This window comes from Diachasma alloeum, unplaced genomic scaffold, assembly GCF_001412515.2.
Source record: "Diachasma alloeum isolate Michigan unplaced genomic scaffold, Dall2.0 Dall_scaffold_01095, whole genome shotgun sequence".
Lineage (NCBI taxonomy): Eukaryota > Metazoa > Arthropoda > Insecta > Hymenoptera > Braconidae > Diachasma > Diachasma alloeum.
In genome coordinates, this window is record NW_021681206.1 from 47,152 (window position 1) to 72,912 (window position 25,761).

At 44.4% G+C, this 25,761-nt stretch overlaps 1 protein-coding gene across 2 annotated transcripts in view; it reads right to left on the reverse strand.

Annotated features, from left to right (window-relative positions):
• Positions 1–25,761, reverse strand: part of LOC107045868 (E3 UFM1-protein ligase 1 homolog) — a 134,823-nt gene that overhangs the window by 40,456 nt on the left and 68,606 nt on the right. The window contains exons 1-3 of one of the 2 annotated variants that reach the window (XM_015268274.1): positions 17,377–17,957; positions 8,814–8,960; positions 7,175–8,527 (exon numbers count right to left, since the gene is read on the reverse strand). In XM_015268274.1, the coding sequence (XP_015123760.1) occupies positions 7,175–8,527; positions 8,814–8,960; positions 17,377–17,674 (1,798 nt within the window). In that variant the 5' untranslated portion in view covers positions 17,675–17,957. Of the gene's footprint in view, positions 1–7,174; positions 8,528–8,813; positions 8,961–17,376; positions 17,958–25,761 lie in introns of those variants that run through there. The other variant, XM_015268273.1, reaches the window with a different exon arrangement.

A 25,761-nucleotide genomic window follows, 5' to 3' on the forward strand; every position in this document is an offset into this window, starting at 1 on the left:
CTCTCGTCCTGGAGGGTTTTTCTCTCTCTCAGTAGGCTTTCGCCTCCCGAGTATTTCGACTCGGGAATGTTTTCAGAATTAGATGCGAATCAGCCGGGACTCCTCAGAGCCTGGGACGCCGAGAGGCTGATCCGACCAAAGTGGAACACTGTTACCCACTTCACGACCACCCACGTTCTCGGCCACCAGTTACCGCTTCGGTCAGCGCGCGTTACCGTCTCCGGGTACTCGAATGTCGCCACATGGTCGGGTCGACAGGAGGACGATTTCTACTCCAGACCCACGGGCCCATGCGCACGACATTTGTTTCGCCGAGCCGGATAACGCCGGAAACAACAAAGTCGTCACTAAGAGTTCCGAAATAACTCTTTTTCGATTTGTGGGGGATGCAGGAGCATCCCCCTACGTTCGCTACCATCAGTTATGCACCTGGCCGCGCTGAGCTATTCGCCCACCATTCCCGTGGCCATCTTTCAAGCCCACACCACAGTATATATCGGAGAAATCCTTTCGACTTCCCCGCTCGAGCGTCCGCGTTCGACTAACTCACAATCTTACTAGGCCTTCTCCCCCTAGTCTGGATATCTCAGCGATGATAGGTCATTCCGTTACCCTATCCCCACCAATCAACCTGACGGGATCCCGGGGGCACCAGTCCTCTCACCTGGCCGTTGGTCCCTAGTCTACTCTGACATAGCCTATGGAATCGCCCAGTTGGACAGCCAGTACATCGGCCCCTTTTCCCCTAGCACATGCTGGGCGAATTCCAAAATAGCAATAGTCTAGGAACGTCCTCCAGACCTCCAGGGGTCGCGGTTTCACCCATAACCGCTATGCCTTAGTCTTTCATCGGTTTGTCGCTCAGTTCATCTAGTCGCGGCTTTCTTCAGCCGCCTCTAGATGTCGCTTCATGTCTCAATTTTAGAGTTCACGTATCTTTTTAAGGCGATTTCAACCCGTAACGAGAAAATCTCGTTACAAAATTTAAAACTTGAAAAAATAGATTTTTCGTGAATTGCGAAATTTCAAACTTTTTCCTGTACAAAACGAAGCTTACGGCTAATGATGAGGGAAACCATTGGGACAGGATTCAGGAGTGATGTCGGGGAGGTTAACTACCTTTTAGGGGGGGGGGGTTTTAAATAAGGGAGAAAAAATATCGATGAGAATTTTACGAAACACATTTCGTTCGAAAGCGTGAGACAATTCAAAGCACATCCTGCGATTCTTTTCCCCAAATTAAAATTGAAAGTAAAATACTTTTTTTTTTAATGATATACAAGTCTTCGATTTTTTGGTACATAAAAAAGATGAGTGATGAGTCTCTGGAAGTAACACTTGGAGGCTAAATAACCTTTCTAGGAGTTACTCTTAATTATATTAGTGAACAGAATTCATTTGAAGGAGTAAAGAATAATAAGAAATATCGAAATTTGAACTCATGAAAATGTCCATTGCTAGTTATATATGAATTACAACCTTTTAATAATCCGTCTAGTTGTATCACAGTACCATCGTCCGAACTAAATGGTAAGGATTGAATGAAGATCCGATATGGAAAGGAAACAATGATGGTAGTAATCCCCAAATGATGGAATTCAGAATATACATTGATATTATTATAGAAGCTCAGACCATTCATTCCTTCTAGTATTATGTTCTCAATCAGCATACTTTCTGTGGGGATCAATCTACAGTATAGATAGTATTAGGGGACGTCATGCGTGCAAAAATGATATTCTTCAAAAAAATGCAGCAAACCAAGTGATTTTTCCACCATGAGCATCTGACTACTGCAATATTGGAACAGTCTTCAATATCACAGTGCGGATGAGATGATTGCCCGAATGCAAAATCGACAGGATTTTCGAATTCATCTGTTTTTTTAGAAATGTAACCACTCTGAAACCAAGCATAACGAAATAAATTTTGATACCTTGGTGATGATAATTGATTATGGACTAAAGACTGTAACTTTATGATATTGTTCCGGAAATGTAAATTAATATCATAGTCCATTAGGACGACACTATGCGAAAAATGACGAATATAATTCTTTCATATCCTAAAACTATATACGTCAAGGGGTTAAATTTTTCCAGTAGTCCCCTTTAGTATCAACATAGTTAATAATTCTTTATCCGGAGGAGTAATTTCTTTCACGACTTGAGGACAGTGTGTGATTCGATTCCTGGAGTGTCCGCTCCAGGAATCGATTAACAGTGGACATCTAGGACCGACGTTTGGGAAAAAGACTTCCTTCAACTAGGTTTTGAAATGCTCTGAAAAATCAAGTACTAGATGAAAATCCTAATTATTGTATAGAATATATCATGTTTGTTAGGTCTTAAATATTGTCATACGTGAAGGGAGTTTTCCCGATTTTGAAGCGGTGATGAACACATTCACTGGTTTGAAGAGATTTTGCTCCACTATTAGACCGAAAGTTCCAGAAGGTTTATTCAAAACCAGGAAGAGAGGTGAAAGTAATTTTCCATCAGCAAAAATCAGAGGTTGTACTATATAACTATGTGTCGTTGAAGTTATCGATTGTACGACGCACGCTACTTGTTTAGTACCTTCTTTACCTAACGTTCGCCCTGAATGAATTTCGAATTGGAAACCACTTTGATCAGTATTATAAATGTTTTCTAGGCCATACGTATCCTAATAAGACCGAACTTTGAGGAGGAATTCGTTCGCTTCTTTTTGTAACTCTTCTCGAGTCTCTAATGCTTTTCTGGTGATGAATTTGTTAATCTTCCGGGATGTTATGCGGTGTGCTCGTTTGAAATAATGCATCCACCTGGACGAAGCTATAAAACGAACGTCTTCGAAGCCGATTTCCTTCCGGGCTTGCAGGGCCCACCTTCGCAGGTCAGTATCATGGACGATCAAACCTGTATCGATAGCATTCTTCATATTCTTTAATGTGTACTCCGAAATGCGTTTTAACTTCTCCATGTATGTCCCTCCTTTATTGATTTCATTCACCCAGCGTCGTAACTGTCTACGCGATTTCACCTTTCTGAAACGATGGGAAAGAGTTTCTATAGAGAGATTCTTCTTTTTTCTACTTCTCCAGAAGTCAACGGCATTCTTTTTATATTCGAAATCTACAGGTTACTCATCCTCCGAACAACTGTCGGGTGATTCTTCTGTATGTGGTTGAAATTCTTTATCCTCGACCGCTATCATTTCGTTATCTTTATAAGGCTCTTGAAAATCTNTTGAAGTTATCGATTGTACGACGCACGCTACTTGTTTAGTACCTTCTTTACCTAACGTTCGCCCTGAATGAATTTCGAATTGGAAACCACTTTGATCAGTATTATAAATGTTTTCTAGGCCATACGTATCCTAATAAGACCGAACTTTGAGGAGGAATTCGTTCGCTTCTTTTTGTAACTCTTCTCGAGTCTCTAATGCTTTTCTGGTGATGAATTTGTTAATCTTCCGGGATGTTATGCGGTGTGCTCGTTTGAAATAATGCATCCACCTGGACGAAGCTATAAAACGAACATCTTCGAAGCCGATTTCCTTCCGGGCTTGCAGGGCCCACCTTCGCAGGTCAGTATCATGGACGATCAAACCTGTATCGATAGCATTCTTCATATTCTTTAATGTGTACTCCGAAATGCGTTTTAACTTCTCCATGTATGTCCCTCCTTTATTGATTTCATTCACCCAGCGTCGTAACTGTCTACGCGATTTCACCTTTCTGAAACGATGGGAAAGAGTTTCTATAGAGAGATTCTTCTTTTTTCTACTTCTCCAGAAGTCAACGGCATTCTTTTTATATTCGAAATCTACAGGTTACTCATCCTCCGAACAACTGTCAGGTGATTCTTCTGTATGTGGTTGAAATTCTTTATCCTCGACCGCTATCATTTCGTTATCTTTATAAGGCTCTTGAAAATCTAGGGATGTTTCTTCGATCATTTCAACTCCATTATATTCCTCCATTGATTGAATCAATATCCTTTCGAACGTGTCTGCTAATTTACGTTCCTCATTGTTCACCGGTGTTTCAGCAAGATTGAGAACTTCAAATGTTGCCATCAGAAGTCGGATAACGTTGATCGGATTAACTTTCATGGTAGAATAAGTATAGATCACGACACTCACCGAAAACCTAATTTCTCTTCGATGTATGTTCATAGACTGATTGTAATTCACAAGAGGGATGGAAATGAAAAACATTGATATCGTATAAGTTATATTGATCAGAGTAATTTCATCCTCAGATAACAAATGAGCCATTTGCATCAATATGTTTACAACTCCCGAATATTCTTCAGTTGTAGTTCTGCATTATCAAACAGAATGGTATTGTCATATGTCGCCATTTACGTCTCATTGAAAACGATATCACATCGAAGCGATAAGAGCAACCGAAATACATTTTATCATCGATCCATTATTTACTATACAAAATCATCGGCTCTTCTTTGTACCATCCACCTTCATATACAGATGAAAATTTGAATTTCTCAAAATATTTCTTCATAACTCATTTTTTCAAATTGGAAATGGAAACCATTTAATGGAATCTCTACTCTGGCCTTCGGTGAAATTTTTTAGATAAATGGTCATTAACGATTTCTTTTGAAAATGAATGACGTTGGTCCGATCGATTCGATAAAATACCATGAGGATTGTTAAGCCGTCAAGTTTCACTCTCGAAGACTATTTCAATTGTTTCACTTATCATTCCGTGTAAGATAAGTCTATTATAACAAACAATTTAAAACCGATAATTTTTCAAAGAATCCATGTTTCTTACCTTAAAATTCTAATTTGCACAAAAAATCCTAAATATATGCTTTAAATTATCTCATGCTTTCGAACGAAATGTGTTTCGTAAAATTCTCATCGATATTTTTTCTCCCTTTTTAAAAAAAAATCCCCCCCCTCCCAAGGGTAGTTAACCTCCCCGACACCACTCCTGGACCCTGTCCCAATGGTTTTCCTCATCGTTAGCCGTAAGCTTCGTTTTGTACAGGAAAAAGTTTGAAATTTCGTAATTCACGAAAAATCTATTTTTTTAAGTTTTAAATTTCGATTTAAAAAAAATCGAAACAGGTATTCTGTATTTTTTTCTACTTTTTCAAATGGAATTTATCCCATGGGATTTCCATCAAAAGTTTTTTTTCTATGAGACAGATCAATTTTTACAAGGGTAGTTTACCCTCCATATTTCACCCCCCGGAGACGGTACTAATTCGCATTTTCATCATTCCTTGTGACCTTCATGATACACTGCGAAAGAGTTGTTCTAAAACTTCCTTATGTGTAATCGAAAAATTACCCCGAGAGGTGTTCAACTTCAGAGAGCACTTCCACCCCCTAAAACCCAATATGGGCAACTAAAAAAAAATACGTGTCCCTTCGTTTTGGGTCCCCTATAACATATTTAAGTTTCATCGAAATCGGAGAGGGACACCTGCGTAGTGTTCCTTGTAGGTTGGATATTTTATTCAATGGACCGTTATTTAATGTTTCACTCTAAATTTCTCTTGTGTTTTTCTGTCATTTCGTAGGGCACACATTACCTGAGGAAATCACGAGTAAAGTGTTGGGCTTTTACAACGATAACAGATTCAGCAGTGTTATGCCTGGGAAAAAAAATTGCGTATCTACAAAAACTAGCGATGGTTTCAAAACCTACCATCAAAAACGATTAATTCTTTGTAATTTGAAAAAGTTATTCCAAATCTTTCAAGATCACGATCCAAATGATAAAATTGGGTTTTTATCATTAGCAATGTCACGTCCGAAACATTGTGTTCTTGCCGGTTCAAGTGGAACACATACGGTGTGTATTTGCGCAATGCACCAAAATATCAAACTAATGATGGTTGGTTTGTTATCAATTAATAATTTCTATGAAGCTAGAATCATTATGCATGAAGGTATTACACTCTATCTAATTTGTTCAATGTATAGGTTCGAACTTGAAAAGTTTGACAAGTGACGCACTTCATCCATTGGACCATTACAGTAATTGCATTGACTTCATGACTTGTTACGAGGCAACTGCTGCATGTTATTTAAGAACATGAGAACATTGTCCAAGTTTCGAAACGTTAAACTCCTTCGTCAACAACACACTGGTAGACAATGATATTGACACAATTGTGTGTAAGCAGTGGGTTTCGAAGCCTCGTAGCTCGCTAGTAACAGTGACACAAGATGTTGACGAAATCAGTGATGATGTTTTGTGAAAAGGTGATTGTACTTTTGCCTCACACATTTATCGCAAAAGAGCAAGGTAATTACGTTAAGAAGTTGAGGGAATCATGGGGGATGGAGAATTTTTGGTCATTTGCGATTTCGCAGAAAATTATGCATTTGCTGTGCAAGACGCCGCTCCCGGTTTCCATTGGAACAATGACGCGGCAACTATATATACTATCGTCATTAATGATAAGGAGAGATCGAACGTTATTCATAAAAGTCTTGCTATAATTTTCGATCATATGCTCCATGATGCAGTAGCAGTTCACGTGAATACCAAAAAACTCACTCAGTTAATAAAATCAATTAATCCAAATCCAGTGAACATTAATTACTTCTCAGATGGGGCTCACACTCAGTTCAAAAACGTCAAGAATTTTATCAACATCCCTCTCTCTCTCTCCCTCTTTCTCTCTCTCTCTCTCTTCCTCTCTCTCCCCCCTTTCTCTCCCCCTCTACCCTCGTATCCACATTTCTCCGTTTGGTTTTCGTTATGTTTTTTGTCGTTATTGGATTTTTGGGGACAATCAGTATTTAGTTTTAAGAAAATACGGGTCCGTTTGCAGTTCGTCGATTCCGCGTTGCTAAAAATGGGCTGACGCCCTAAACATTCGGAGTAAGGATTGAATGAGCTGCTGATTGTTTCTGGAGTCTAGTTTTAGCGTTATGCTTTTTGGGCGTTTCAGATTTGTCGGATTGCGAGAATGAAGGTAATGATTTGGCCATGTTTGGATAATCGAGTATTTTTTTGGGTTAGGGTTTTTGAGTATTCATTGAGGCCAAAGAAAAATCATCACAAACATAGTTTCTATGGAATATTTTCTAGTGAAAAAAACGCGCAGAAAATCTGCGGAATATCAATTTATCAATTTTTTTGTACTTTGTGCTTTTCAAAAATCAAAGGAAAGTTCGATGAATTCAATTTATAATTTACCGTGATAGCGTGACAATTTTCCCACAGTCTGTGCCTCCAATTGTGTCTGCAGAAAGCCAAGAACAAGAGAAACATGTCTTCCCGACATATGGAGAGCAGATTGCGTAGTAGCAGTGAATAACACGCTCGTAACTAGATGCAAGGCAAGAGCAGGATCATTAGTCGAGTTCAACTGGTCCAACAATGCGTGCTTATGCCCTAAGATGACAGTCTTCTCTCTTTTCTTATCATACTTCTTTAGTACCAAACAACAAGTAGCCATTGTTGATTCAATCGCATTGAAAAACTCTTCAACAGATCCCTTCCCAGTAGCCTTATGTATGTTACTTAAGGGCTCTCTCACGTCATTTGGCAATTCCAAAAGCATCTTCTGCCTTGCTTCTGTCGTCAAGGTACTGGGACACTGCACAACATTCTGCTGCGCTGCTAATCTAAATATATCAGTGACAAAATCCACTCCCAAAGTCTTCATTAAATACTTAGATAGAAGAATCTGTGCCTCTCTATTCGAAATACACTTTATCCCCTTATCAAATATTTTAATATTTGTTATCAACATATTCAATCTTTCCTCAATTTCGCCTAAATTATTTGACTTAGTGGCTAGTGCAAACTGTTCAGCCATAGCGAATGCTTGTTTATTCAATTTCGATTGTAAATATTCTGTCAATTGGCCCACAAGACCAGCGATTTCAGAGAGATGCCCGTCTTTATTCAATTCTTCTCTAATATCTTCCTCAGTGAGAAGAATTAACTCAGTTCTTTCATTTGCTTTTGTTGTGCTCTCATCATCTGATTCGTAATCCTGGTTTTTCGTAGGGATATACTTTTTTTTTGTGGATTTTGTCTTAGTCTCTCGACCTTGGCTGCCACCCCCCGCCTTTCCACTTGATGCTTTCTTCCTCCTTTCGTCTTTTTTATCGTTTCTGATGAAATCTGCAGATTTCGAGGATTTAATTTTACTCTCAGCGATGTATTGCAACCATTTACCACTTTCAACGGCCTCTTTCGCTCTCGCTTCCACTTTGAACTCCAAGGGTTTACTCAAAAGTTGTAAGAATGCCTCTGAAACGATAACAGTTGTTGCAAATATATGGAATTTTATTTGACACCGTCTTTGTGACTCCTTTAAGAGTGCCTCTATGTCCTCTGGGGTGAAGACTGAGGGCAGCAGAGGATAAATGTCGGTAAATGAGTTGGTGGTGATAGTGTCTTCGACGTTGGCATCCACCTGATCAATTATTGCGCCACCCACTGCGACCGTATTGAGAAGAGTTAAATTCTCGTGGGTAAAATGGCGTTTCACGAAGTTCTTAGCATCGGAAAGTCCGAGACGTGTCAGAGCATCGTATTCTGGGAATTGTGAAGTTATATGTTAGTTGTTAGATTAATTCAGTAGTAATATGTGAATGACAAACGAATTCCGCTCGGAGATCATTTTAAGACAAAATACCTTGAAATGCAAAGTTTAGGGGAGATGGCAGGATTTTCATATGAACTCGATACACGACAATTACAGAAAAATTATGAAGATGCGTTATTATCTATGCAAGTTTTCTCCTTCGAGTTGTGAGATATTTTATGAAAACTGAACTCAAAGCAGAATTGAATTTCAAAGTTCACAAGATTTTTTCCTTACCAAGATAGCCATTCTGTTTGTAGAAATTATGGACCCATTCACTTTGATTTTTTGAATAGATTGTCGGCACGTAAATGCCATTGCTGCCTGGTTTACCGGATATGACACCTGCTATCTGCATTGAACCTTGTAGATCGTCAAGAATTGCTTTAAAAATAAAACAGTATTGAATGAAATATTTCACGGATTGATGCACTAATTTTTATCTAGTCGAAGTATCAACCTAGCTCCTTAAATTCTTTTCTCACAACCATAAACTGTCCACTCTGAATTTTCTGATAACATCGTTAAGGATTGGATATTCATGAGAATTTTTCATTGTCTCAATAAGTAACAATGTTTTGTTGCTTAACGTTAGGAATTCCTCGGGACGGTGTCTGTTCGGTTTTCCACCGAATTGTTTTCCTCACACACTCACACTCGCTCCTCTCGCATGCTTGCATGGGTTCTCCTAACTGACCTACGGAACCGACTGAACTGACCAGTGGCCTTTCACCTTCGACACCTGAGGCGCCACTTGATGGACAGATGTCCAGCGAACGCTCTCATTTAAATTGGGGCACGTTTGGACCCACGATGATCGACACCTGCCACCTTCCGGTTTTTCAATCGGCCTCATTGGCATATCGGCCATCGTGCAGTGTATATCACTTTTCCGCGAAGTCGCTATTTTGCTCAAGTTCTTAGAACTAATTGCCCTTCGCTACCTAAATTCTGTAAACTGCGTTTATTTAATAGTTTTGTGACCCGCGCATTTGTTTTGACCATCTCGGTAATCACGCTAAAGCTAACACGTGTAAATAATTGACTTTATTTAATAATGAAATTGACTTTTGTGACCAACGTGCACGTGTAGTGATTTGTGGACCTCCCGCTCCCGTTAGAATCCGTTTTTATCTCGCCCATCGCTCATAATTTCCACAGATCTCAGACCCAGCCTCGAACATTTTTGTCCTTCGAGCCGGATCTGTGGAATATTTTTCGGTTTTTCGGGTTTTTTGAGTGATTAAAACGGGAGTGAAAAACGGACAGCGTTCAGCAGTGGTGCTCATCGCTCGGCTCCAGGAATTCGAATCTGGTGGACGCAAAGGGTGCTCAACCACTTCTTCTCACATCGCTTCAGGGACCTGCGATACCGACCAGGCGGCAAATTTAAACTGACCAGCGCTGTCTAAAGGCAAGTTTGCATTGCTATTTCTCCTTTATTGATTTCTCTTTGGATTTCTCGTGCCTGGAACCATTTGGACCTGCGTCGGCGATTTATTCTATTTGATTTTTTGTTTTTTTTGGATACTCGAAATTCTTCGGAATTATTTTCAGAATTTGATTATCTTTTTTGAGCACTTCTTTTTTTTGGATCATCGGACCTGCGCTTACGATTTCCGTGTTTTTAAACGGCTCTTTCTAGAAGAATAAAACCCATTTTTAATTTCGGATTGCGACCTGCCTTATCGGTTTTTTCTTTGGTTAACGCATATTGTCGCATTCAATATGTCGACTCTAGAAGTTACTATCACGCTTCAAATGACTCGAGTGGCTTTTATCGAGGAAACGTGTAACGATGCGAAGGGGGATAGCGCAATGCAGCTTGGACTTGCTGCATTGGAGTCCAAGTTGGTGCTGCTCGAGAAATATTGGGACAAGCTTGAGTCCACTCACGAGAAGCTCGTAGCGAGTGGTTCGAAGATGGAGGGTTTATTGGAGCTCTCTTATTTCAAAAATCAAGTTTTTGACCAAGCGCTGACGAGATACGCGACAGCCAAGACCGCAATCACGCAATTGATGGAGAATAAGGGGGCTCCTAACCTCAATCAGACCATGCGCGGAGGTGAGACTGAAGGTCACTCGTCCAGCTCGAGACGTAGGGGGCTTCCAGAGATCGAACTGCCTAAGTTCTCTGGAGTTTATAGGGAGTGGAGGGCTTGGCGCGATTTATTCCACTATTTGGTCGGGAATAACCCTGACATTCCGGGAGTTGAGCGCATGCACTACGTTCGTCTCTCTCTTTCTGGCGAACCACTCAAGCTGATTTCTAATTTGCCCGTCTCGGAGGAATCTTTCTCGATAGCTTGGGGAATCCTCACGAACCGCTACGAGAACGAATGCTTGTTAGTTTCAGCTCATTTAGACCAGCTTCTGCATCCGCCTTTGATGTCGTCCCACAGCGCCACGGAGCTCAATCTGTTGACCAGCTCAGTCTCTGAAGCACTTAGCGCACTCAAAGCTCTGGGGCAACCTACTGATCAGTGGGGTCCAGTGGTTGTCCATGTCCATCGACTATCTAATAAGCTTTGAGAAGCGTGGGAGAATAAAATCGGGGCCTCATCGGAGTATCCTTCTCTGGAACAGCTCGCCGAATTTCTACAAGATCGCTCCAGGGCAATGGAGACTTTAGAAGTTGGGTCCAGTTCCCACAATGCAAGCTCGACGAAATCTTCACAGCCCGGCGTGCAATCTCGCCCTGCGTCGAAGTCCAGCGGCAAAGTCAACGCAATGACTTCCAATCGGCCAGCTTACCCGTCGCCTCAGCAGCCTCAAGGTCCAGCGCGCAAGCTACAATCCACTCCAACTCAATCATGGGCTGAGACGGGCAAGTATCCCTGTTCTTACTGCAAGGGGGAGCACTACATCGCCTCTTGCAGTCATTTCAAGAATCTTTCGCCAGCTGGTCGAAAGGAAGTCGTGGATCGTCTCTATCTGTGCTTCAACTATTTGGGGAAGCACAGCATCAGGGTCTGCCAGACCACTTGTAAGTGCTTCCAATGCCAGGAGAGGCACCATACCCTGCTGCATTTCGGTCGTTCTCGTCGTCCAGCTCAACGTGGTCCAGCATCTCAAGTCCCTCTCAACGATGCAGGAGCTCAGCGCTCAAGTGCTTCTGCTCCATTGACCAGCGTGCCTGTCATGACGTATACTCACACATGTGATGCTACTCAGGCTACGTCTTCAGCTCATCCAGAGGCCTGAAGCGGACCGTCCCAAGCGTCGATTTCTTGTTCGGCCGATAGTTGTTCTGCGCAAACCTCTCGGCCTGGGGTCCTTCTCGCAACTTGTTTAGCTCTTCTCGTGAGCGATTATTGCCCTCTGCATCAAGTTCGACTTTTGTTGGATTCAGGCTCCGAACTCTCGCTCATCTCAGATAAACTAGTTCGGAAGTTAAATTTAAAGAAAACTCGTAGTTCCGTCCACATAACAGGAGTGGGAGGATCATCACTTGGGACAACGTCCGGCGAAGTACATCTCACGTTAAAATCGATCCACTCAGAAGAACGCGTCGAAGTTACAGCTCACTCTCTTGATCGTCTCACCTCAACGCTACCGTCCTTCTCAGCAGAGGGTCTCAAGTGGGATCATATCGAGGGTTTAGAGCTTGCTGATCCACATTTCCGAGTCTCTGCACCAATTGACCTTCTCGTCGGTACTGATGTTTTTGGTCAGGTCATCAAGCCCAACGTGATTAGAGGAGGGGTTCAGGCTCCAGTCGCTCAACTCACCAGCTTTGGCTGGATTGTTTACGGACCAACGGGACCTGATCAACCAACATCTTGCTCTTCTCATCACCTCAGCGTATCGAACGACGAGCTCAACGACCTTCTCACGAAGTTTTGGGTTCACGAGGAAGTTCCTGGGCGCACTGACGCGAATCTCTCAACAGAAGAATTGGAGTGTGAACACCACTTCCGTCAGACTCACTCAAAGGATAGCTCAGATCGATATGTCGTTCGTTTGCCCTCCTCAGCTCCAGTTTCGTCATTAGGGAATTCCTATCGTCCAGCGCTAGCCTGTCTCCATCGGATGCTCGCTGGAATCTCAAAAGATGCGCGCTTTCTCCAGCTGTACTCTGACTTTCTCAAGGAATATGAAGATCTCGACCATATGAGATTAGTAACTCGCTCGACTCATCGCTCTCCGTCTTCGGTTCAGTCGGATTCCGCTTGTCGTTCTGACGAGACGACCTTAGCACAATGAAGCGCAAGCTTCAGGAGGGTTGAGGGTCTCTGAAGGGCTTCAGGTAGGGCCGTCTGACGCTCACAGGAGTTACTATCTACCTCATCATGGTATGGTCAGAGAGAGCAGTGCAACGACGAAACTGAGAGTAGTGTTCAACGGATCAGCGAAGACCAGCTGAGGGAACTGACTCAACGACATTCTCCACACAGGAGCCAAGTTGCAGGGGGATATCTCGGACGTCCTGCTCTGGTCAAGACAGCACAAAGTCATCTTCATGACGGGCATCACCAAGATGTTCCGCCAGAATAGAGTTCACGAGGATGACTGGCCCCTGCAGCAGATTCTATGGACCAACTCAAGTGGAGAACTAGTCACGTATCAACTGACAACAGTCACATACAGCACGAGATCAGCTCCGTTTCTCGCAAACCGTGTCCTTCCTCAGCTGGCTGAGGATGAAGGACATCGGTTCCCTTTGGCCGTCTCGCCCATCGTGAAAGGAAGATACGTTGACGACATCTGTGGAGGTGTGGACACGCATGACCAACTCGTCAGGACCGCGCAAGAAGTTCGTGATCTCTGCGCTGCTGGAGGAATGCCTCTGGCAAAATGGCATAGTAATAGTCCAGCGTTACTCCAGTGGCTCGCTCCTGATAGTGCCTCCAATGACCAGCGAGTTTATGAGGATTCGGAGACGCGGATTCTTGGCTTGTCGTGGCAGCCCAGCTCGGCTAACTTCATCTTCTCAAGTCGGACCAGCGATGAATCAAAAGTTTCTAAGAGGAATATCTTCTCAGAGATCGTTCAGATCTACGACCCGCTCGGATTTCTATCTCCTGTCGTGATCAGAGAGAAACTACTCATGCAGGAGACTTGGATTCGAAAGCTTGGTTGGGATGAGGAAGTCCCAGAACAAGTTGCCCAGCGTTGGAAAAGTTTTCGGAATGATCTCACTCTGCTCTCGAAGTTATCTGTTCCAAGATGATTAGGCCTTCTCCAGAATTCGTCGACTGAAATTCATGGATTCTCAGATGCTTCTGTTCTCGCGATGTCAGCCGTAGTCTATCTCAAAGTCTTTAATGGAGATGAAGAGCCTCGGATTTCTTTGGTCTGCGCGAAAACGAAAGTAGCTCCTCTCAAACGGCTGACAATCCCAAGGCTAGAGCTCACAGCTGCGGTTATGCTTGCCAAACTCGTAAAGTACGTGAAAGGAGAGCTCAGTCTCTCGAACGCTCCGACGTTCTTATAGACCGACTCATCAGTTGCGCTTACGTGGATCAACTCGTACCCGTCCAGATGGAAAGAGTTCGTAAGAAATCGTGACCAGCTCATACAAGAGACCTCGCGAGCACAATGGAAACTCGTTCCTGGCAAGGAAAACCCAGCTGACTGCGCATCTCGTGGACTAACTACAGCTCAGCTCTCTGCACATGAACTCTGGTGGCACGGACCACCGTGGCTCATGAAAAGCTCATCGTCGTGGCCATCTCTAGAGCTTGCTTCAGTGGCATCAGCGGGTCTTGAAGAGAAACCTGGTGTCGTTCTCAACGTGATGGTCCAGCGCCCAGAGATTTGGGATCTAGTTCATCGCTATGATTCACTCGACAAACTGCTCCGAGTTACTGCCATCTGCCAGCGCGTCATTGCTCGTCTCAGAAGAATCCCTGGATCATCGTTAGCAACAGCTCTGAACCCTGGTGACATCGAGCAGGACCGGCTGCTTTGGGTCAAGCTGACTCAGTCTGCGCACTTCTGAGCTGAGCTTACGACCTTGTCCAGAGGGCAACGTCTTAGTTCGTCTCACTCACTCACTCGATTGACAGCGTTCCTGAACCACCGGGGAGTTCTACGCGTTGGAGGGCGCCTAAAATTTGGTCAGCTTGACTGCGAAAATAAGCATCAGATCATCGTACCTCGAGATTCCCAGTTCGCTCAGCTCATCATTCGAGATGCCCATCTCAGGACTCTGCATGGAGGAACGCAGCTCACTCTCGGTCAACTCAGAAGGTCTTACTGGATCCTCGGTGGGAGAGCCCCGGTAAGATCATTCATCCTGAGGTGCATTCCATGCGCCAGACAGCGAGGGATCAGAGCCCAACAGCTCATGGGCCAGCTCCCAGTTGCTCGTCTCACCCCTGGCCGAGCGTTCCTCAACACTGGAGTTGACTACGCCGGACCAGTGTCGCTCCGCTCGTGGAAGGGACGTGGTCACAAGTCGTACAAGGGATGGCTCGCGATCTTCGTCTGCATGACCACGTCCGCAGTCCATATTGAGGTCGTGGCAGATTACGCAGCCGATGGATTCATCGCTGCGTATCGTCGCTTTATTGCCCGGCGTGGACTCTGCAAGAACTTGTTCTCAGACTGCGGAACGAACTTCTTGGGAGCCGACAAGGAATTGAAGAAGCTCTTCTCAATGACGTCTAAGGAATTGGACAAACTAGCCCAACTCTTGCTCAGCGATGGAACCAGATGGTCTTTTAACCCTCCAGGTGCACCACACTTTGGAGGCAAATGGGAAGCCGTGGTAAAGTCGATGAAGTTTCATCTCAAACGAACGATCGGCGATGCCCTATTGACGCTGTGCTCAATTCGCGATCACTGGAACCACTATCAGAAGGTCCTGATGACGTCAACGCGCTCACACCAGGTCATTTGCTGATTGTCCAGGCCTTGACCTCTGTTCCTGACCCTTCGCTGGAGCATTTGAACGTCGCTCGCCTATCTCGTTGGCAGCTCATCCAGCAGAAGGTTCAGTACTTCTGGAAGCAGTGGTCCACTAGCTACCTTCAGCATCTACAGTCTATCTCAAAGTGGCACCACCCATCTCACGACATCAGAATTGGCTCTACAGTACTTCTCACCGACGAGAGGTTTTCACCAACGAAGTGGCCTCTCGCTCGAATCATCGCTCTCCATTCTGGTAGAGATGGACTCACCAGGGTGGTAACCATCAAGACGTCCAGTTCTACTCTATAACGGCCCATCTCGAAACTCGCTCTACTGCCAGTCTCGACCAGCGATACATAAGATCGTCTCGACCAGCGACACCTAAGATCACCTCGACCAGCGACAACTAGGATCATCTCATGTGATGACAGCTCTACATCATCGAGTTCATCATAGTCCATGTTCAGATTGGGTCATGGTGAGGATTTACGACCCTCTCTGTGGCAACTAGTCCGGAGTGGACGTGAGTCTGCCAGGGTCTGACGGAATTTACGCCTCCTACATCCTCGGCTGTACTCACACCTGACCGTCACTGGTGAACTACGATGGTGATATTGATCGTCGAGAAATCTTTGTCCTGAGCTCGATTAATCTCTTTTTGTTTCAGACCAACTCAGTGACGTCAGCAGCTGCTGACGGCGGGGGAGAATGTTCGGTTTTCTACCGAATTGTTTTCCTCACACACTCATACTCGCTCCTCTCGCATGCTTCCATGGCTTCTCCTAACTGACCTGCGCAAACGACTGAACTGACCAGTGGCCTGTCACCTCCGATGCCTGAGGCGCCACTTGATAAACAGGTGTCCAGCGAACGCTCTCATTTAAATTGGGGCCCGTTTGGACCCACGATGATCGACACCTGCCACCTTCCGGTCTTTCAATCGGCCTCATTTGCATATCGGCCATCGTACAGTGTATATCACTTTTCCGCGAAGTCGCTATTTTGCTCAAGTTCTTAGAACTAATTGCCCTGCGCTACCTAAATTCTGTGAACTGCGTTTATTTAATAGTTTTGTGACCCGCGCATTTGTTTTGACCATCTCGGTAATCACGCTAAAGCTAACACGTGTAAATAATTGACTTTATTTAATAATGAAATTGACTTTTGTGACCAACGTGCACGTGTAGTGATTTGCGAACCTTCTCCCGCTCCCGTTAGAATCCGTTTTTATCTCGCCCATCGCTCATAATTTCCACAGATCTCAGACCCAGCCTCGAACAGTGTCACAAAACTCATCGTATATTTATCGTAAGTTTAGCTGGAGGGGAGGGGGCATTAGGAAATGAAAAGTTTCATTACATTTTTGTCTTCGACGCTCTATTTATGAGTTATCAAAGAAAAAACAGCCAATCCAACTCTATTCGCCGACAGAGAAATCATATGCCTTTCCCCATTTGACGTGAATGGATGATGGCATTGAAGGTGTGATCGATTTTAATCAATTCCATCCTTTAATATGAAATCGGAGTGAACATATGAATGTTTTACATTGACTCTGATTTTTGGGGTCGCATTGCATGTTGAAATCAACTAGCTCTTACGCCACGGCGGAATTCATCGCCGGCTTCCTCATCCGGTCATGATGATAGAAGACCATTTTTTCAGATCGTAGTGCACTAAATACCCAATGGAATGACATCCTTTTGATACCTCCATCCGAAACGAGAGGGAAGCTATGAATTATCTAAAACGAGGTGCGATGGATTCTTATTTTGTTGACCCTTCTTAAAAAAAACGCCGGAGGAGAAAAATCTTTCAAACTTTATCTCCAACTGACTCCCTCCAACTAACCTCACGATAAGTATAGTGAGTTTTGGGAAATCCTGTATAATTTCTTTACGTAAATATATGGAAAATCGATGTTTTTTAGAATTTCCCGTACCGGAAAATATCTTTTCAGGTATATTGCACTGTCCCATAACAGCACTTAATGGCGTAGGTTTCGTAATAGCAAAGAAGGCTCCGCTCATCTTAGCCTTATTCGTAGTAATGAATCCCTCGGTGTAAAAAATTTTAGGGTCCTGCTTATCCTGTGTGCCATGAATCGTTTTTCCTAGTGCCTTTTCCACCAGAGGCTGCAGAAAATTATCTGGTAGATCATAATGCAGCGTCAATTCCGCAATATTGATGAACCCAATCTGATTCAATGTATCACTGATTTCCGCCACAATCTTAACCATATAACTCTTGTCTATGATTAGACGGCCCAAAATTACTTTGACACTCTTGTCATGTCTCTCAATGTCATTCGCAGTTCTCGTGATGTGGAACAAATCAACATTCAAAATTTTTGTTAATTCCACTAAGTTTATTCTCCCACCATGCAGGTACAATTCATCACGAATTTCCTTTTCTAAATATTGTGGAGTAATGTATTCCTTTCCATCGGCAGTGAAAATGACGTCTAGTAGATTCAATTCAATCAATTTTGTTATCAACTCTACGCAATTTCTCTCAGACAATCTGAAAAATAAATAAGGTATTTATGTTTAAATAATTCACCTTACGGTTAGATGAGGTTTTTAAAGAACGACATCAGTCAGTGTTAAAAATCTGGGGATTTTGATGATTGCGAGGCCGGGAGGGAAAGTGAAATGGGATGAAATGCCGGAAAATAACGTAGATGAATTTCGTTGATTGTCACTATATTGAAAATTTGATACACTGAAAAATACACTCGATAATTTACACCTAAATAGTTCAAGTGCCGGAGTGGAGTGTAAAATAAACACGAAATATGTAGATGATTGTTCCGATAAGTAACGGTAATGTTCGATACTTTGTCCGATATGATTCCCCATAATTGCCAAGATGGTTACTCGATCGGGTTCAGTGTCGATATACTGATCACCACGGCACGCACTGCCGTCTTCGTGCGTGATCCGTTGATGGCCGAAGATTACCGAGGGGGACGGGGGCGTGATTGGCCCGATTTTAGGCCAGAATTTGAACATCCCGCCCGCCCTGCGTCATCTCCTGGTGACGATGTATAGTTGATCGTCCTCACTATTGATCCTTCAGTAGATCTGTGTTGATGGGCAATGGAACAAGTCGACGGATTGCCCGCTGCATTTCCTGATGACCTTTCCTCAGTTTAACAACTCTTGTCAGGTTGTTCTGTCCTGGATGAATTTCAAGAACACCGTGATGAACAGCGTGTTGAACACCAACGAACCAATTTTGATTACGTGCGTTGGCAGTTTCGACCTGTAGCTTTGTTGGTATCGATGAATACACTCTCGTGCCCAATGATCCCAGAAGTTTTGGAGCCTCTGGGTGATGATTTACCACCCGCTGTGTCTGTCCGTGGTGATTTGCTGGAGCGATGGTTCAGGAACCGCTGAGAGCGGTTCCCCGATGATGAAGTGCCCCGATGTCAGGGCTGATATGTCTTGCGGGTCGTTGGTGAGTGGACAGAGTGGTCGAGAGTTGAGTATGGCTTCAACCTAAGTCAGAAGAATCGTACGTAATTCTTCATACGTTATGTTCGAAGCCCCGATGATCCTCCTGAGGTGAGGTTTTGTTGACTTCACAGCGGCCTCCCACTTGCCTCCCATGTGTGGCGAATGAGAGGGGTTGAATTTCCATTTCTGTTGGATGCTAGCCGATCTCTAATGACAGTTGATTTGCTGGATGCCTAGTCGAAAAGATTCTGGCGTTCTCTCTCTGCCCTGATGAAGTTGAGTCCCCTGTCACTGGTCAGTATCGCACAGATACCGTCTTGAAGTGAAGCGTTTGTACGCTGCGATGAAACCCTCCAATATCAGATCCGTTACGATTTACCATTTACAGATCCATTACCATTTTCAGATGAGTAGCTGATGTGACGAAGCATACAAACACAGATGTATTAAGGCGTGTACGCCTTGTACATTGTTTTGTTTTCCCCTGACACTCTCCATTTCAGGACGTTGATTAGGTCGGCGAAGTCCACTCCTGAGTGGAGGAAAACCCTTGATGGTGTCACTCGTCGCGCTGGCAGCTGTCCCATTAACCGCTGAGTCCTCAGTGCTCGACGACGTGAACAAATAACGCACTAAATGATGTGTGAACGTATTGGAGCTACTCCACCGATGATCCAGTATCTCTGCTGAATGTATGGCAAAGTGAGTTGAGTGCCTCCATGGAAACTCCGTTGATGAGCGTTGATAGCGGTGAGTGGCGTGGGAGAATAATTGGATTTTTCTCCTCCGGATCCAACGTTGATTTTCGTAGACGTCCGCCCAAGCGTATGACGCAGTGCTCCAGATATGGCGTCAGCATCGCCGTTCGATGATTTACTGCCAGTGAGTTGCCTGTCCATAAGGTGTTGATTTCCGCCTCGAAGTAGAGCTGTAGAGTGTACCTAACCCAAAACAGTCTGGCTTCTTCGAGCTCTTGTGGTTCTAATTGGGCAGATTCCGGTGCCGGCTGCAGTTGGAAGCGTCTTGCGACTCGATGGATTCAGGCTATGATCCGCAAGAGCTTCGTCAACAATGAGTATGTAATGAGCAGTGCATCCGCCTCGGCGATTTACACTGAATCCGAGCTGTTGATTGGCGGTCTCCCTTCCCGAGCCGCTTCTGATGATACTTCCATTAATGATGGTAAGTCCATTGGTGAGGCTAACCACTGACCCGGTGACAGGACAAGCCATGAGGGTCCTGTCCACCACAGATGATGTTCCGTCAGTTGTTTTGATGATAGGCCCCTGGATGCGCAGTCCGCCGATTTTCTTTGCCGTTGATATGTCTCCAAGTGGTAGAGCAGAGACAGAGCAGAGCAGGGTGCACAGCTGGTGCCATAGGTGACTGTCATCAGTTGATATTTAATGAGTTGGCCGCTGTCGTCCTCCCAGAGAATTCGTTCATAGTGCCAGTCATCTTCATAAACCTCGATCTGGCGGAACATCTTCACGATGTCCGTGCCAAAAACAAGGTGATGCCGACGCAGTCAGAGGACGTCGGAACTGTTGACGTGCAGTTTGAGTCCCGGATAGAAGATATCATTCAATGACAACCCCGATAACCTGCGGTGCGAGGCGTCAAACGCCACTCTCAATTTTGTGGTCGTGCTATCTGGCTTAAGCACTGCGTGATGAGGCAAATAATATGCCCGCTCCAGCTCCGACGTCGATGATGCTCGTTGCATGTGGTTCAAGGCCTCATATTCCTCGATGAATTTCTTGTATCGGGTATGAGTGTCCGGATCTGATGAGAGTCGTCTGATGAGCTTCTACAATCGTCTCTTGGCCGATGATGTTGTATCCACCAAGGCGGCTGGCGATGATTTAAACTGGAGACGCACTATGTAGCGTCCCTTCGAATCTCGTCGAAGAGTCTCGATAAAATGCTGTTCACACTCCGCTTCAGCCTTCGTCGAGACTGACGATGATGATGTATCTGGTAGTTCTTCTTGAGTCCAAAATTTCTTCAGGAGTTCCAAGAGCTCTTGCTTCACTGTCTGTTTCATTACTTTTAACGATGATTTTGGAGCACAGCCGGTCCAGCAGACTGACCCCTAATATAGTCCAGCGGAAAACGGTTTGTTGAGCTATTAGATGCGTTTCCTTGAACCTGATGATTGTCTCGCCGATGATTCTCCCGTAGTAGTCAGCTCCGATGATGATGTCGACGGTCCCAGGTTTTAAGAATTGTGGATCTGCTAGTTGAAGTTTTCTTAATTGATGAGGAATAGTTGATTCGCAAGTAAATGGCGGTAAATTCACCGTGAACTTGCTCAGTATGTGGGCGTCCATGTTGATTTGAGCAGCGGGGTCATACCTCGGTTGTAAGGCGAGTGTCACGACACCACGCGTGCTTCTCGATGAGGTTTCTCCTATACCGACGACGATGGGTGATGATGACCTCCGCTCCAAATGAAGTTGATTGACCAAGCGTTCAGAGGCTAATAATATCTCTGAGCCCTGATCGATGAGGATTCGTGCTGGCCTTGAATTTCCGTGATGATTGAGGGGGATGACCCTCGCCGGTGCCAAGATTACCAGTTGAGTTGCTTTCTGATGAGGTCGATGAACTTCCAAAACGTTGATGGTGTTCACTGGACTCATCTGGTATGGTTCTGATTGATTATTCACTTGGTATTTCTCTGATTGACGATGATCTCCACGATGCATGAGTTTAAATGAGGTTGATGTCCCACCTAGTATTTCTCTGATTGTCCAGGATCTCCAAGCTAATTGTGAGAGGTCATTGATCTCTTCCACTCGATGAGTGACCTCACAGATGACTTGATATGTAATGCTGTCTTGGCATGATGATGGACCGGATGACTTGTTGACAGGCTCCTAATGGACAAATGTCTGTTGCGTACTGATGGTCCAGTTGTCTGTCAACAAACACAGCAGGTGAGTTTACTTCAAATTACTGAAATGGTAATCTGATACTCAACCGCTCGTGGCGTGTTTTGATAGTGTTGAGGTACGTGATGACTCTGTCGTTGACGACCCTGTATTGCCTGGGACCATGTGGATAAGTGTGTGATAGAGGCCCTGACACGTCTTGCATCGCCGATCACTCTTGCACTTGTGGGCTCGGTAGAGGCCCAAGCAATTGTAGCACAGCCTGTTGTTCTCCACGAATAGCTTTTTGTCACCATGGCCAGGAACGCCGGGCACTCAATCCCCAGCCAATGGGTGCCGTTACATGCTAGGCATGTCCTATTCGATGATGGGCCTGTTGCTGCGCTGGGTTGTGCAGTTGATGATTTCCCCGATCATTTCTCCGCTGATACCTGGTGCACTTTCGCTGTTGGCTTCTGCTTGGGTGCTGCATTCGTAGGTGTCCCGTTGTACTCTTCTCGATCCACATTCTCCAAGGTGCGAGTTCTAGCCTGGAGAAACCAGGAAGACCTTCAACAGTGGGGGTTGAGTTGAATCCCCGAGCTTCACCTCCCAAGCCTCCCTGGTGTCTGCGTCGATGATCCTCCTTATGATGTGGACCACGATGATGTCCCATTATTCGGTGGGAGCTCCAAGTGACTTGAATACCTCCAGGGCCTCAGTCGTCATGTTGACGACAGCCAACAACCCCGCAGCTGACTTCTCTGTGAGCTGCTCCATGTTGAGGATCCGATTCAAGTGAGAAGCCATTATGAGCCTCGGATTCTCGTAGCGTGCGATGAGTTTCTTACAAGCGATGGAGTAATTGACTGCTTCAACTCCGATGTTCTTGATGAGCGCCTTAGCCTGTCTTTGCAGGGCACCCTTCAGCCTTCTCATCTTCTCCACGTCCGGAATCTTCGGGTTCTCGTGGACGAGTGATACGAAGGCGTCGTAGAAGGCCTTCTACTCCGAGTACTTCCCAGAGAACTCCGGGATGTCAATTCTTTGAAGAGTGCTGATTGATGATGCTCTTGATGATGTCTCGTACCGTTGCTTCACCCGAATATGCGCCATGATACGCCCAAGATCTTTCGTGGCCTTGGAGTATGCGCTGAGAGCTTGCTGGAACGTCCTCCACAAAGTACGGATGCTCAAGGGCGTCTTCGGTTCCACCCTTGATCAGTGCCTCGTGGTACGAGGAGAAGTTCGTCCACTGAGTTTCCACGATGTGTTAGTGCGCCTTAATGTCATCTGAGGTCAGGCTGCCGATTCCCTCCATGTTGACCTCCCCGATGATGTTCTTCAGGTTCGTTAACCGATTCAATTGTAGTCTGGCCTTCAGCTAAAAGCTGCTCGGCCAGGGGGTTATTATCCTCTTCGTTTGTTGCGGCTCCTCCGAATAGCTGACATGATTTACCATTTTGTAGACTATGTCCTTGATAAATTTCTCGATTGCCTCTACCTCTTCTACTACTTCAGCCCAGTATGAGGTTGATTCCGCTGGAAAGACAGACGTGAGTTTGTTGCTCTCATCTGCCGTTGAGTTACCGACCGTGGGATTACAGACTGCCGCGCTGTGTTCCGCCGAGAAGTTGCCGCTCCCAGATATGTTGAGTGACCAAGTGGGGAAGAGGTGCAGTGTGCACGCTACGGCTGCGAGTGGATGGAGATAGACGATTCCGTGGATTGCCGAAGTGCTACGGCGAGTGGCGATGTGTCGATCGTTGAGTCTCCAGGGTGACTTCACAACGTTCCTCGTGGTGAGTGGCCTCTGCGACCGATGTAAGCAAAGGCAATAAACTAAATTGCCTTTGTGCCTCGTTGAGTGTCCGACCTTGGATGATTTCTCTCGAAGAAGTTGTGTGAACTCCGAAAATCGTGGAAATCACGGCGTCGGTTTTCACAGACGTTAATTTTCCTTACACTGTCTTTTACTCACGATGATTGTCCACTGCACTTTTTACTTCCGCATCCGGTTCGAAGGACCAAATAATAAAAATCGTGGGGTATTGATGATTGGAAGGCCGGGAAGGAAAATGAAACGGGATGTGATGCCGGAAAATAATGTGGATGAATTTCGTTGGTTGTCACTATATTTAAAATTTGATGCACTGAAAAATACACTCGATGATTGACAAATAAATAGTTGAAGTCCCGGAGTGGACTGTACAATAAACACGAAATATGTAGATGATTGTTCCGATCATTAACGATAATGTTCGATACTCTGCACGATAAGATTCCCGATAATTGCCAAGATGGTTATCCGCTCCGGTTCGGTGTCGATGATGTACTGACCATCAAGATACGCACTGTCGTATTCGTGCGTGATCTGTTGATGGCCGAAGGTTACCGAGGGGGAAGGGGGCCTGTTTGGCCTAATTTTAGGCCAGAGCTTGAACAGTCGGATTGCAATCGTAAATCAGCCGGCGAATTGATCATTATACGGCTCCTCTTCAGGACTGGTTTATTTAAAACTAGGGAACAGAAAGAATAGTATATTCCCTACCTAAGGAGGGAAAATAACGGAGTCGTATCCACGTGCAGAATTATCACCCGAGCCAAAGGCGAGTTTCGTAAGCATTTGGTTAAGGGTCCTTTATTTAACCTCCCGTGGTCAGGATGTTACTTTTGGTCACGGCGTAGGCGCAAAGTCAGATTTTCCTTCCTCGAAATACCAAAATATTTCATTTCCTGCCACTCCTTGACAAACCCATCGATGGCTACTCGATGGTGGCTCAACAGGAGGTCGACTTATTCACTCGGTCGATTGTCGACAAATGGTTAGTTGACCACTAGTAGAGGATTATTCGATCGATGATCAATCATTGGTCGATTGCTGGTCGATGGTTAGTCCATTGACGGTCAATGGTCAATTGTTGGTCGACTGCTAGTCCATCGTTGGTCGATCAATCGAACGTGATCGACTAGCACTTGACTGCATGAACAACTCAAACCCCCTATCGAGTAATCCGTCAGAACCTTCGAGAATATATAGGATGAAATATTTTTCCAATTCCTAGCTGCTTACAATAGTGAATTTTCAATAAAAAACGTTGAAAAACTTGTATTTTAAACGATAACGTCACGTTTTGTTTGCTTTTTTCATCAATTCTCACGATAAAAGAGAGCATTACAAATACTGGAAGTTTGAAAAATTCAAGATCTATTTTATTGTTAACTAAATTCATTGCGCGTGGTTGTGCGCATTCACGAATAATTTGAGCTTTAGCGCTGAGAGACAGTTTTTGGTTTACCTACCCACGGTTAGACCTCGGTTGAAATGAAGTTAATCGTGGCGCTATTGACTGCATCGCAAATTTTATGCACAAGGCAAAAATCTTCAAGTTCAAAGCTCTTAAGAGCTCTCTTCGTATCAAGGCTACATGAATAAGAAATTCCGTTAAATCATTGATTTTTTTTATGAGTTCCTGTTTTTCAATAATTGAAGAATCATTCCACTGCTCGAGATAAAAATTAAAGAGATATTGTTTTCTGTCAATATCGCCAGCTTAGTAATAGTCATATAACCACAAAACATGGTCATTTCCAAAATTAAAGTGACTTATTTCTCAAAAATGCGCTATTTATGCTCGGTATTGGAAATATAATCGAAATAATGGTTTTCAATTTTTTTTTGGAACAGAGCAACAAATATCCAATCATTTTCGATTAAACAAGCGTAAATGCCACTCACGTTATTTTGTTTCAAATAAATGTTGAACTTTCCAATCATCAAAACAAGCAGGGGGCAGTGACCATATAATATCTGAGCGAGCATATGATGGTGAACATGTCACTGAGCAATATGATAATGCTTTCTCCCTCATGAATAAATTGGTGGTATGCTTCCGAATGGTTGCAGCATAGTAATTTTTTTTTCACTCTGGGATATTTCTTTTCATTTTTGCAATTTTCGCCTTAATAGAGCCCCCCCCCCCCCCC